The sequence below is a fragment of the Schistocerca serialis genome, chromosome 12, assembly GCF_023864345.2.
Source record: "Schistocerca serialis cubense isolate TAMUIC-IGC-003099 chromosome 12, iqSchSeri2.2, whole genome shotgun sequence".
Classification (NCBI taxonomy): Eukaryota; Metazoa; Arthropoda; class Insecta; order Orthoptera; family Acrididae; genus Schistocerca; species Schistocerca serialis.
In genome coordinates, this window is record NC_064649.1 from 24609269 (window position 1) to 24624023 (window position 14755).

Sequence of the window (14755 nt, forward strand, 5' to 3'; positions counted from 1 at the left end):
GTCACTTGAGGTCTGAATCACGTGATGGATCATTGCCAAGTGTTAATAAACAATCCTGATGAAAATTGGTATAGAGGGGGCAAAATAATGGAATACATATTGTTTTGCTTCTGCCCAATTTCGAAATGTAATTTGGCATATTATGTTTGGAGAGAATCATTATTTGAAATGATGATATGTAAAAGATGTTTCCCGTATAAAATTTGGTGTATATTAATGGATTTGAAAATTGTATAATCAAGTTTTGCAGTAACTTGAAATTTTGCAAAATAGCTCACCACCATTGATTAATTCTGAAAAATGAAACTTTTGTTACAACATGAATTAAAGAAGCTTTCAAGATACAATCATCCATGTGTAATAAAGCTGGTTTCTGAAATACCATTTTTGAAAAATAAGCTGTATGTGATGTGCTGTCAGAGTATTTTCAACATTCGCAATTAAAACATCTGAACAGTCTTATTAGTCTATTTATTTTACTTACATTTGTTATATGTTTTAAATTTGAATGTTATATCTTTTTTGTTTTTTAGTTTATCATTTCACGTATGTATGTTTTGTTAATTGAAAATATAGGAAACTCATTATTATGATACAAAATCATTATGTTATGTTTTAAGCATGTATGTACAGGTTATCATTATTGTAATGATTGTGTATCATAATAATGTGTTATGTATTATTTTTAATTAACAAAATACATGCAAATGAAATAATAAAAAAACAGAATGTAAAATAACAATTTAAAACATAAAACAAATACAAGTAAAATCAGTAACTACACTAATAATGAATGTTCAGATATTTTAATTAGGTATGTTGCAAATACTCTGACAGCACATTGTGTACAGCTTATTTCTAAAAAATGGTATTTCAGAATGCATGGATGTATGTAGCTTGAAAGCTGCTTCAATTTATGTTGTAGAAATGTTTTCATTATTCAAAATTAATGGTAGTAGGGTATTTTGCAAAATTTTGAATTTTTCCAAAATTTGGTTATACAGTTTTCAAGAATGTTAATTACATACCAACATTTATGTGAAAAACATTTTTATATACATATATATATCATCATTTGGAGATATTCCCTCCAAATATCATCATCATTTGCTTTGGGCCTTTGTCCTACTTCAGTGAGGGGTAAGGGTAAGGAGTCATTCCAATCCTGGGAGCAGAAAGACTTAACCTTAGGGGGGGAAAAAGGGACAGGTAAAGGGACAGGTATACACTCGCACGCACACGCGCGCGCACACACACACACACACACACACACACATCCATCCGCACATAACAGAGACACACACACACACACACACACACACACACACACACACACACACACACACACATCCATCTCCATCCGCACATATACAGACACAGGCAGACATATGTAAATGCAAAGAGGTTGGCAGAGATGTCAGTCGAGGTGGAAGTACAGAGGCAAAGATGATGTTGACTGACAGGTGAGGTTCGAGGGGTGGCAACTTGAAATTAGCGGAGGTTGAGGCCTGGTGGGTAAAGGGACCGTTTGATATGGAATGGGTAGGAGGTGTCATAATGGAGGTACTGTTGCTTGTTAGTGGGTTTGATGTTGACAGATGCTATCACATGACTCAGTGTATATTCATTTATTATATCTTTCATTGAGCAAACTTTTAACTCTGTCTTTTTATTCTGCGTAATTTTATACATCCTTTCATAAGCCTTGGGAATCTCATTTCAGACACTTCTGTCATTTGCTTAGCGTTCAAGTCACTGCCATAAAGAAATGCAAGAATTGACACTTTACAAAATTAGATTTTCTTTCCTTGCCTTCTTTTTTAAAATTCTGTTTATAGTGCCATACAGTTATTGGAATTTTGCAAGATTTTTTTGGACATCTTGAACTTCTAGATAGCTTGTTTGATTTCCAAGATAGTTAAATCATTTTACTTGTTCTATTATCTTGTCAGAAATGAGTGTTTTGTCTAGGACTGAAAGATGGTCAGCATTGGTCATAACATCCTCTTCTTTTTTATGCATTGCAGATCTAGATTTCAGTTGATAGTGCAGCTATCATCGGTGTGTTATAAGTAGTCACGAAGACTAAACATAATTACGACTACACACATTGCAGTCGAACTTGGGCACGTACGACCATTAATCCGACTGACGTCAGGCTATCCTACCGTATCACAGTCTGGGCAATGTGTGGTCACATACCAGTTCTGCTGTAAATTTGGCGCAGCCTGTTACCTGGGAATTACAAGTAGTCAGCTGTACATGCAAATGAATGGCCACCATCAACTGCATTCTAGAGCAAAAATTTGGACAAGGTGGTCCACAGGAGTAACAGCAATCTGGTGAGACAACTGTGTTAAAATGGCCATGTATATAATAGTTACATTTTATTAATGACCAGTTTCAACTACACGTAGAAGTCGTCTTTAGAAAAAGAGCACTGTAAGAATTGGAATGGCGAAGTTACAGAAGGTTTGGTGAGAATGGTGTCAGAGGAAAGTGTAATGGAGTAGTGATGTACCGTTTACCGTCTGACTGCTGCTGCAGCTCATCAGATGCTCATGGGAGAACACAGTCAAACTGCTGACTGATGGCTGCAGAGCCACGGATTCAATAGTGTGCAGATTTTGTGCCAAAAATGGATTAATCAGCCCCAACCAATGATAAATGCTTCAAAAAACAAGATATATGTGAAATTAACAAAATACTGAATTTAATTGATGAAAGGAGAAAATACAAAAATGCAGTAAGTGAAGCAGGCAAGAAGGAATACAAACGTCTCAAAAATGAGATCGACAGGAAGTGCAAAATGGCTAAGCAGGGATGGCTAGAGGACAAATGTAAGGATGTAGAGGCTTATCTCACGAGAGGTTAGATGGATACTGCCTACAGGAAAATTAAAGAGACCTTTGGAGTAAAGAGAATCACTTGCATGAATATCAAGAGCTCAGATGGAAACCCGGTTCTAAGCAAAGAAGGGAAAGCAGAAAGGTGGAAGGAGTATATAGAGGGTTTATACAAGGGCGATGTACTTGAGGACAGTATTATGGAAATGGAAGAGGATGTAGATGAAGATGAAATGGGAGATATGATACTGCGTGAAAAGTTTGACAGAGCACTGAAAGACAAGTAGAAACAAGGCCCCAGGAGTAGACAACATTCCAGTAGAACTACTGATGGCATTGGGAGAGCCAGTCCTGACAAAACTCTACCATCTGGTGAGCAAGATGTATGAGACAGGCGAAATACCCTCAGACTTGAAGAAGAATATAATAATTCCAATCCCAAAGAAAGCAGGTGCTGACAGATGTGAAAATTACCGAACAATCAGTTTAATAAGTCACGGATGCAAGATACTAACGCAAATTCTTTACAGAAGAATGGAAAAACTGGTAGAAGCCGACCTCGGGGAAGATCAGTTTGGATTCCGTAGAAATATTGGAACACATGAGGCAATACTGACCCTACGACTTATCTTAGAAGCTAGATTAAGGAAAGGCAAACCTACGTTTCTAGCATTTGTAGACATAGAGAAAGCTTTTGACAATGTTGACTGGAATACTCTCTTTCAAATAATTCTGAAGGTGGCAGGGGTAAAATACAGGGAGCGAAAGGCTGTTTTCAATTTGTACAGAAACCAGATGGCAGTTATAAGAGTCGAGGATCATTAAAGGGAAGCAGTGGTTGGGAAGGAGTGAGACAGGGTTGTAGCCTCTCCCAGATGTTATTCAACCTGTATATTGAGCAAGCAGTGAAGGAAACAGAAGAAAAATTGAGAGTAGGTATTAAAATCCATGGAGAAGAAATAAAAACTCAGAGTTTCGCCGATGACATTGTAATTCTGTCAGAGACAGCAAAGGACTTAGTAGAGCAATTGAACGGAATGGATAGTGTCTTGAAAGGAGGATATAAGATGAACATCAACAAAAGCAAAACGAGGATAATGGAATGTAGTCGAATTAAGTCGAGTGATGCTGAGGGAATTAGATTAGGAAATGACACACTTAAAACAGTAAAGGAGTTTTGCTATTTGGGGAGCAAAATAACTGATGATGGTTGAAGTAGAGAGGATATAAAATGTAGACTGGCAATGGCAAGGAAAGTGTTTCTGAAGAAGAGAAATTTTTTAACATCGAGTATTGATTTAAGTGTCAGGAAGTCATTTCTGAAAGTATTTGTATGGAGTGTAGCCATGTATGGAAGTGAAACATGGACAATAAATAGTTTAGACAAGAAGAGAATAGAAGCTTTCGAAATGTGGTGCTACAGAAGAATGCTGAAGATTAGATGGGTAGATAGCACAACTAATGAGGAGGTATTGAATAGAATTGGGGAGAAGAGGAGCTTGTGGCACAACTTGACTAGAAGAAGGGGTCGGTTGGTAGGACATGTTCTGAGGCATCAAGGGATCACCAATTTAGTATTGGAGGGCAGTGTGGAGGGTAAAAATCATAGAGGGAGACCAAGAGATGAATACACTAAGCAGATTCAGAAGGATGTAGGCTGCAGTAGGTACTGGGAGATGAAGAAGCTTGCACAGGATAGAGTAGCATGGAGAGCTGCATCAAACCAGTCTGTGGACTGAAGACCACAACATCAACAACATATTATTGTAAACTGGGTGCTGATATGCACATTATTAAAAGAGAGACAAATTGCAGGGGCAGATTCCTGACTGGAAATGAAGGAAAAAGGTGCCATGAACATGTGGAAATGCATTGTTGCCACATTAGATGGTGCTGACAAATGACAGTTCTGACCACATGCCACGTGTTCCTTGTGCTTTTCAGGCTGTGTGATTGATGCAGCATACTGGAAGCAGCAGAATGCTCCAGTATTCATTTCAGGAACAAGCAGAGATGGTGTTTGTGTGTGACTGAGCAGATGGAAATATACCAAAACAAGTACCCTCACAGACAGCAACCACATCACACAACATTTCAAGCCCTCTTTGGGTGTTTTATGTGATCGTGGGCCTTTTCAAACATATGAATGTGCGCTGTGACGCCACACTGCACGTACGTCAGATTTGGAGGACTGGGTCCTACAGGATATCGAGACAAACCGTAGTACAAGCTCCAGACAATTGGCCTGCTTACAGGGTGTAATCCAAAGTACAGTTATGTGTATCTAACATGACAACCACTACTATCCCTGTCACCTGCAATTCCGCAGAGGCCACTTTGAACATCTGTTGTGACACGGATGCGATGCAGTTCTTTACTGTGTTCCTGGACAATTTATTGTTGTTGCACGCAGACTGTCCATTTCTGAATACATGTTCATAGGACCTTTTTTGCTCTATTTATCATCAGCAATCCATCTCTGCAGCTTGTGGGTTTTATTTATGTTCACCCTGTATAAATAGGTAAATAGTTGCAGTATTATTAGAAGGAAAGTTGCTACTGACCATATGGCGGAGATGCTGAGTCACAGATAGGCACAACAAAAAGTCTTTGACAATTAAAGCTTTCATCCATTGGCCTTCATCAGCAGTGCGAGCGCGAGCGCGCGCGCGCACACACACACACACACACAAAAAAAACTGCAGTCTCAGGCAACTGAAACCACACTGCCCGAGACTGCAGGTGTGTGTGTGTGTGTGTGTGTGTGTGTGTGTGTGTGTGTGTGTTGATGATGAAGGCCAATGGCCGAAAGCTTTTGTTTTGCCTATCTGTGACTCAGCATCTCCGCTATATGGTCAGTAGCAACTTTCCTTCTCATAATATCGTTACATTCCATCCTGGATTGTCCACTGTTGAATAGTTACAGATCGGACATGTAGACTTTTTTTATGTTAAAATTAAAAGGCTTGCAGATTGAAAGAGGATGACGTGCCACCTTGTGGCATTGGTGCAAGTTACGAAGGTGTCGTGTCATGTTATGCCAGCAAGTATATAAAAATATTTTTTTCTGTTTTGTTCTCTTTTCTTATTGACTGCAAACTATTAACAGCAATGTCATTGTAACTTGTACCGATGCTTCATACTCATTCAATCTGTAAGCTCAGAAATTTTAACATAAGAAAGAGTACTTGTCTGCACTGTAACTATTTACCCATTTATATGTTCGTACCTAGTTTACAATAGCTTATTTTGATAATTTCATATAACATCATCATCTCACATTTTGTAAAGCATTTACCATTGGTTGGGGGCTGACTTAAACCATTTTTAGCACAAAATTTGCACACTATTGAACCCATGGCCCTGTAGGTACTAGTCAGCAGTTCACTTTTGTATTGCTGCACAAGCATACGAGGAGTTGCCAGCAGCAGCCAGATGGGAAAATGCTACATCGCTACTTCTTTGTACTTTCCTCTGACACCATACTCACCAATCCTTTTGTAACACTGGTATTCCTTTTCTTACAGTGCTCTTTTTCTTGACACAAGTTCTACATGAAGTTGAAACTGGTCATTAATAAAATATTATAATGATTTAGACAATTTTTTTAAACCAGTTTAAGAGCAAATTTGACCTCCAGTGCTGTCCCCACAGATAATATTGGCATTATGGTACATTCTACAGAACTGTAGTCTCTTAAAGTTTACATGTAGTTTTTGTTTTTACATTAGCATGTACTACACCAATGATTTCATTCTCACCACAGGGACCTAAGTATTGCCTGGTGTCGAGGTGACCTTAAAGCTACAGATGGGCTGGCCGAACGGATGCCCAATCTTGAAATCCATGGCAAAGCTGAAGTAGAGGAACCTACTATAGGCACAGAGGAACACGAGAGTGGGGCAGCAGTATGGAGATTGACAAAGATGGTGATTGTGACAATAGCAGTAACATTGATTGTGACAGTGATAACATTATGTGGGATGAAAGTGGTAAATCTCTTATCTTCCTAGAGGATGTACAAAAGTGATGTGATATTTATAGGGAACGACGACTCTCAATACTGGTAGCATTTCAGTTGGAACTGTGTAACTGGACCAGAATTTGATACTCCCCAACTGTCATTACTGGAACATATGTCATAGTAGACTGCCGAATGCTATGAAACTAAAGCTAGTCATGTATTTCTGTAACATTGTGATTATATTGGCTTTTCTGTAAAGTCATGTTAACAGTGGCAAAAACTGTTTTGAAGAAAGGTAATTGTAAATCATTTAGGAAATATGTTGTTGCAGATTAAATCATCTACATTACTGTTGTTTGAGCTTCCACTGTAATTACAATGGATTTGCCATCTTCAATTTTTAACCTTATAAATAAAAAAAAACATTTTTTTTAATTTTAAAATCAGTGTATTAATGTGATCTTACTAAATGAGTGTTGTAAAATAATCCTTTCATACAGTGTTCATTAAAAAAATAAATAAATAAATAAATAAAAATAAAAAAAATTAATGATCATTCCACTTGGGACCTGTCAAAGGTACATTAGCTTATTTGTTTTTGTTGTAAATATTTGTCATGTATTGTTGTTTTGATGTTTTGCATTATTAGCCTTACTACCAGATGTCATTGTCAGCCTTGTTGTGTTTTTTTGTGTGCTGTTTATGGGATGTTCCAGTTTTTTTCAATTTTTTTGTGTACATACCTGTGCCAAAGAGGAAAATTCTAGTGAACCATGGACAGAAACATCACCTCCCTGTTGTAAGCCTAAAACGGGCAAGAAAACCCTACCATTGGTGATGTTTTAATTGGATGAAATAAGGCACTGGCAATGATAAGAGCCCAAAATACAGACAAAGTTTTGAGAATAATAGATGTTTGTTAAAATCAAATTTGTAAGTAAATCACCACTCTCATAGGTCTGAATTGTTTTTAGGGTTCCGTGTCTCAATCTGTAAAAGCGGAACCCTTGTAGAATAGCTTTGTTGTCTGTGTCTGTCCAACTGCTGTGAAGAACCCTTTTTCTCTTGAAGAGGTTGGCATATCAAATTCAAATTTGTCACTTACTAAGATCTATGGTCCCTTGGCAGTGTAAAAATTTTTAAGCTTCTAAGTTAATTCAGTCAAAAGATAAGGCCACTTTAGAACACTGCTGCATGCAAAAATAAAATGTGAGTTTTAGTCATGTTTTGGTAAGTACATAAAATCATTATATTAAATCTTTTGCATCTACTTGTATGAACTGAAGCCCACTACTGTGGAGATTTTGATAGTCTTGGAATTCCCGGAACTGCTGTCTTGCCAGTATATACAAAGCTCATTTGAGAAGTCCACGTAAAGTCTGAGAGATGACACCACTGGTGCGTATCAAGGTCATGTTTAGTTAGTAGCACCTTTGGAAAGAACGCGCACCAAGTTTCAGCCGTATTGGTCTATTTCTTTGTGTTTGGCATTCGTGTGAATCAAGGAAGTTGAGTGATTGTCAAAAAATGGATGAAAAAGAACTTTGTGTGGTGATTAAACATTACTTTATGAAACGCAAAACACCTCAGGAGACTGAAGAGAAGCTTGATAAACATTACGGTGACTCTGCACCTTCAGTGGCCATATGGGCACAAGTGATGCTGAACGTTCTGGATGCCCTGTGGAGATTACGACTCCAGAAATCATTGATAAAATCCATGCTATGATGATGGATGACAGAAGAGTCAGGTGGTGAGATTGCTAGTGCTGTGGGTATCTCGAATGAATGGGTACAAAATATTTTGCATAAACATTTGGACATGAGAAAGCTATCCGCAAGATGGGTTCTGCGATTGCTCACGCTTGGCCAAAAATGGAATCGTTTGAAGTGTTGCAAGGATGGTTTGCAGCTGTTCAGGAAGAATCTGCAGCACTTTAAGCGTCGTTTCGTCACTGTGGATGAAACAAGGATACATTACTACTGAGACCAAACAACAATCTAAACAATGGGTTACCAAGGGAGAATCTGCACCAAAAGAGGCGAAGACCATTCCTTCGGCCAGAAAGGTTATGGCGACTGTCTTTTGGGATTGGCAAGGGATAATCCTCATCAATTACCTGGAAAAGGGTAAAACTATTACAGATGAATATCATTCATCGTTATTGGACTGTTTGAAAACTGAACTGCAAGAAAAACGACGGTGATTGGACCGCAGAAAAGTCCTTTTCCATCACGACAGTGCACCAGCACATATTCCAGCAGTTGTGGTTGCAAAATTAATGGAAGCAGGATTCCAACTGGTTTCCCATCCCCCCTATTCTCCAGACTTGGCTCCTTCGGACTAGTGTTTGTTCCCCAATTTGAACAAATGGCTGGCAGGACAAAGATTTTATAGAAATGAGGAGGTGATTGCGGCAACTAATAGCTATTTTGCAGACTTGGACAGTTCCTATTATTCAGAAGGGATCAACGAATTAGAGCACCATTGGATGAAGTGTATAAGTCTAAAAGGAGACTATGTCAAAAAATAAAAGATTTACCCCAAACACATAAGTAGTTTTTATTTTTGCATGAACATTTCAAACGCCCCTCGTATCGAAATTCCCGATTCCCAAGATGAATGAATTATATTTATATACATAATTAAGTTTGAGCGGAACACTCGGGGCACGAGTCCTGCTCGCGCTTTGTCAGTTTTTTAATTATATCTCAACATCCTTTATTTCCCGTCTAAAAAATAATGTACCCACTTTGATACAAAATATTAATTATTTGTGATGATTATATTCATTATTAATATTAATTCATGAATGTTTGTTATATAGGCTAGTGACAGTGTGTTCTACGACAGTTGTAAAGTTTGTAATTAATGTCAAACCAGAATCAGAATATAAGGAGGAGATACTAAATGCACCACATACACAATTATGATGAATTCCAAGACTTCACAGTCCTTTTTATCATCTTTTCATGAAGCATTTTCTATGACTTGAGTTTCAGATAAAATTGTCTGTACACTTCAGGCATGAAATCTAACAGTTTTGTTCAGTCTTTGTGTTTAAATGTTGATATTTGCCATTCACCTACACATTGGAACACTAAATTTTGTAAAGCATCTGAAAACCTGGGGAAATGACAGACTGAAGTTCCCTTGCCATGACTTGGAGAAAATGGTGGCCACCCAAGAGTCCGATGAACAGTTCCCGGCAACCTGTTGAAAACTTCATCATTGTAAGATTTCTGAAATGTACGCTGTTACCATATATGTCATGTTTTTGTTTGGTAGTGAGGACATTAACACTCTTCAAAGGTTCTGAAATTCTCAGCAATGGTTATACGGACTAGAAGAGATTTAGCTATCCTCGGTTTCTGTATAACTTGACACCGACCATCAGCTCAGAAAACTGAAACAGTTTGCCTCTTCACTTTTCTGATCTGACCTAAGTCAACATTACATGTCAGAAAAGTGTGGTCAAGAACTAAAAATTTGTGAATTACCTCCTCATATTATCCAGACTGAACTAAGGGTACGAATCTGAATACTTTATCATCATCATTTTTTCCATCTGAAATTTCCATTTTTTCTGCTGAAAAGCAGGTTACTATTTCATCACTTTCTTGCTGTGTTACATTCTCACTTCAGGCACGTGTGTAAATGACATTATCTGAACGTCTACAAATACCTAAATTATAAAACTTCCTGGCAGATTAAAACTGTGTGCCCGACCGAGACTCGAACTCGGGACCTCTGCCTGTCGCGGGCAAGTGCTCTACCATCTGAGCTACCGAAGCACGACTCACGCCCGGTACCCACAGCTTTACTTCTGCCAGTATCTTGTATCCTACCTACCTATCTACCTACCTACCTACCTACCGAGTCTCGGTCGGGCACACAGTTTTAATCTGCCAGGAAGTTTCATATCAGTGCACACTCCGCTGCAGAGTGAAAATCTCATTCTGGACCTAAATTATACATCCATAGATTTCTAATGTAAAACACAGCGTCTGTACTTAGTGTCGGAGTAGGTGGAGCCAGCTGTAAATAAAATACTGTAACATAAAGGTCATTGTCTGCCTGTTTACTTAGTAAGTACTCTGTTTCAACATATTGTACGAACTAGTTGCCTTATATTGGCGCAGTCACACACTTAAAGGTAGATTATGTACTTCCTTATCTTCAATGCTATCACAAACCTCACACATGTCACTGTGTGGCAATTTCAGTGCAATATTGACCTCTGTATTAAAACAGATTGACATACAATCATTTTCATTTTCACTGGTGCAATATTTTAAATTCATATGTTTTACTTATTCTGATAAGGAATCAATGTGTTACCTAACAAAACCCATTTTTTCTTCATTAATTTTCCCTCTGCAATCTCCACATCTGTCCATATTTGGAAATGCATTAATTACTGTCAAATCAAAGATGGCATCTTCAGAATCCTCATTATTCTCATCTCTACTAGGATCTAAAACAATGTTAATAATACTAACAACGCAACAAAAAATGTAGCTTTTTGTGTACGATAACTTTAAAAGTGTGAAAATAAAACATAAGCCTTTATATGTACCTAGACTTGTGTCTTGCTATATGAAGGTATTTATATGAAAGGCAAATGCATTCAAAATAGTGATTTGGCAAACACACAGTTTGCTAACATTACTCAGTAAGTAGTAATTTTAGCTTGCTACTCGCTTACAAGTTTATTGATTTTTGTCTTTCATTCTGTAAGTATACTCCCATTTATAGTTTACTTCAACTACAAAGCTTGCAAGAAATGCATTCTATAAATTATAATTCATTCTGTAGGTTATAATTCAACAAAATTACTGGTCATTTCTTGTTCCAAAAGTTTCAAAAATTGGCAAGTTAGTTTAGCATTACTTTTATCTCATTAGCTACATAGGCCTCCGTTTTCCTTCTCTTTCCATTCAATCTGCTTGTTTACAGTTTTCAAGTACGTTTCATCACTGTTCCTTCCCCATGTTGTCATTTTTCCCCTCACAGCTTTTCATCCCTTACATGTTTTTTTACCTTTATTTTGCACCACTTCTTTATTACAAACTGTAACCTCTATCTTCAACAGCCACACAGACCACTTGGTATTGCCAATGTACCTCTGATTCCAAAGTACTACTACATACTTGATGTAGACACACTATTTTGTTGGCAACCCTAGATAACAGTTGAGTAGTGCAGAGCAACCAAATTATGCTTTGTGTGTCTGCCATGTATGGAAGTAAATATCAGGGAAAACACAGACAGCTTTTCATGAATGCTCATATAGGTTTTGACCTACAGCACAGATAAAGCTAGTTCACTGTAAGATTAACAAATGTCAGTAGCACATATAATTGCATAATCTCAAAATTGACAATAGTGTAATTTAGGGCCTTATGCCTCAATTTAAATGTCTATTGTGATGAAGAAACATATTTCCATAGTTGCAAGCAGAACAACTATATTAATATACTCAACTGGGGAGTTTGACCAATATTATTCTGGAACTATCACACATGCAGAAGAGGTGAGACTGTTTAATATATTTATGACACTCAGACCTCAAGTTATATGTCCCAATGCCTACCCGACTAGCACGCATTCTTCACAGCCATGGGCAGTACTTGATGATTTGCTATGTTCAGTTAAGTGCACATTATTCAAAGATTGTAAACTGAAATTGGTGATGTACAGCTACATGGGATTTTCCTAGATACCCAAACTCTTCAAGCCGTTACTTCTTACATTTTTTGTAATTTGGTTGCTATTGTGCTCACTGAATATGTAATCATTACTTCTCTGGCAATATGACATAAGCTTTATTGTCACAGTTCTGTCAATTAACAGCAAAGAAAAATAAGGCACATTAGTGAGGCCACTGTAATGATTTGCCGCTCGTGGAGGAATGTGTTTATAATATTGATTTTCTTCTTGCTTTGATTTTATGCTACATGCATATCGTTGAGGGAGACCAAGAGATGAATACACTAAGCAGATTCAGAAGGATGTAGGTTGCAGTAGGTACTGGGAGATGAAGAAGCTTGCACAGGATAGAGTAGCATGGAGAGCTGCATCAAACCAGTCTTAGGACTGAGGACCACAACAACAACAACAACAACAATGCTGTGGTGTCATACACATTAAGAAGTCATTTAATATTTCATAAAACTAATGGTTCTTTAGTATACAGATAACATTGTGGTGGTGGTGCTACTTTATATGGAATTGGGGATATTTTTATACAGTTACATGTACAAAACCTAAAGGCGTAATAAAAATGAAGGTCTCACCTTGCGCAGGCTGAGGGACGGTGGGGCTTTTCCCCACCCTAATGGGGCGGTGGCCTCCATGCTCCCACGGTGTCTCATCTTCATTGCAAGGTGACGCACACCTAGAATGCAAACATTAGGATCTCAAAGGCGGTGAACAATGCCTTGGCAGGACAAAGTCAGGGGAAACCCTGACTGAGGTTCATAGTGATTCTCACATGCAAATCAATCATCAGAGCAGGATATGGGGGTGAAAGAGTAAATGAATCATCTAATAGCTTGTCCCCTCCAAAGTTTCCATCACGGTAGCTGGTGCTCGTACAAGTCTCATCCAGTAAAGCAAATGATTAGAGGCCTTGGGGCTGAAATGACATCCTCTTCTCAGAATTTAAATGGATGAATCTTTGGCTTGCTCAATAAGCTGAAGCCGTGAGAAAACAACTTGGATCAGAGTGGCAAGTGGATCACTTTTTGTAAGCAGAACTGGTGCTGTGGGATGAAATGAACTGCATTAAGGCATCAGAATTGATGCTCGTGAGAAATTGTGAAAATGTTGGTTGCTTAAGACAGCAGGACGGTGGCCACTGAAGTCGGAATCTGCTAAAGAGTGTGTAACAACTTACCTGTCAAAGCAACTAGCCTTAAAAATGAATGGTGTTGAAGCACCACGCCTATACTCAGGAATCAGTCTGGCAGCCACAGTTTGTCCTCACAGCAGGCCGTGAAGCCCTGACATCTCTAAGTGTTCCGGCAGTGGGCGCAGGAGGGTGTATTTGTGAGCCAGCACAGAGTCGCTGTCAGTGCAGATCTTTTTTGTTGTAGCAATTACTTCAGCAAGGCCCTGGAGGGCTGATGTGGAGAAGAGTTTTGTGTGAACACCTGTTGCACAAGAGTCAGTCGATCCTAAGTCTTAGGAAAAATCAGATGTCCATAATGGCCATCATAGCATGACACAGTTAGTGCCAGCCACCGCTGGGCAAAAGGAAATCTGGTTCCTGTACCGGAACACAGCAGTGGAACCAATACGTGTCAGCCTCCTCTGTTGGAAATGCTCGTCAGGGTATACTTAAAAGACCTGGGGATGCTGTCGGGAGATTGGGGAAGAGTTTCCTTTTCTGCATGAGCATTCAAGTTTCCCGGAATCCTCTAGGAGGAAGTCAGGGTTCGACAAACAAAGAGCAATGCAGTTGCGGCAGTTTCCTGGTCTTCCCCTCAGACCTCAATGCCAATGGAGGAATCTGTGGAGGATATACCGTACTTTCCACATGTTGAGCTGTCCCATTTTGTGATATACATTACACCAGTAGGGAGACACAGTTTCAGGCAAGGCTTTCCAGGAGTTGCCCCAGTCATTAATGCCCCCCTAGGCCGGCAGCATTGCACAGGGCTGCATCTCTAGTGGCCTTGCTGCCTTGGGTACAGACATAATTTAGGAGGGGTGCCACAGGTCCGGCTCGGTAAGTAATCTGGCGTTTATCATCAGTGATCCTCATGCTGTGAGGTCAGTCAACTCCTGGCCATTAAAATTGCTACACCAAGAAGAAATGCAGATGATAAACGAGTATTCATTGGACAAATATATTTTACTAGAACTGACATGTGATTACATTTTCACGCAATTTGGATGCATAGATCCTGAGACATCAGTACCCAGAACAACCATCTCT

At 38.7% G+C, this 14755-nt stretch overlaps 1 protein-coding gene across 4 annotated transcripts in view; it reads left to right on the forward strand.

The window, feature by feature from the left end:
* Positions 1-7267, forward strand: part of LOC126428285 (F-box/LRR-repeat protein fbxl-1-like) — a 57874-nt gene extending 50607 nt beyond the window's left edge. For 2 of the 4 annotated variants that reach the window (XR_007576811.1, XR_007576812.1), the window contains exons 8-9: positions 2028-2342; positions 6613-6750. Coding sequence is in view for 2 of the 4 variants with exons in the window: in XM_050090201.1 (XP_049946158.1) it covers positions 6613-6859 (247 nt within the window). In the remaining 2 variants the exon portion in view is untranslated. Of the gene's footprint in view, positions 1-2027; positions 2343-6612 lie in introns of all 4 variants that reach the window. The other 2 variants (XM_050090201.1, XM_050090202.1) reach the window with 2 other exon arrangements.
* The last annotated feature ends 7488 nt before the right edge of the window (positions 7268-14755 follow it).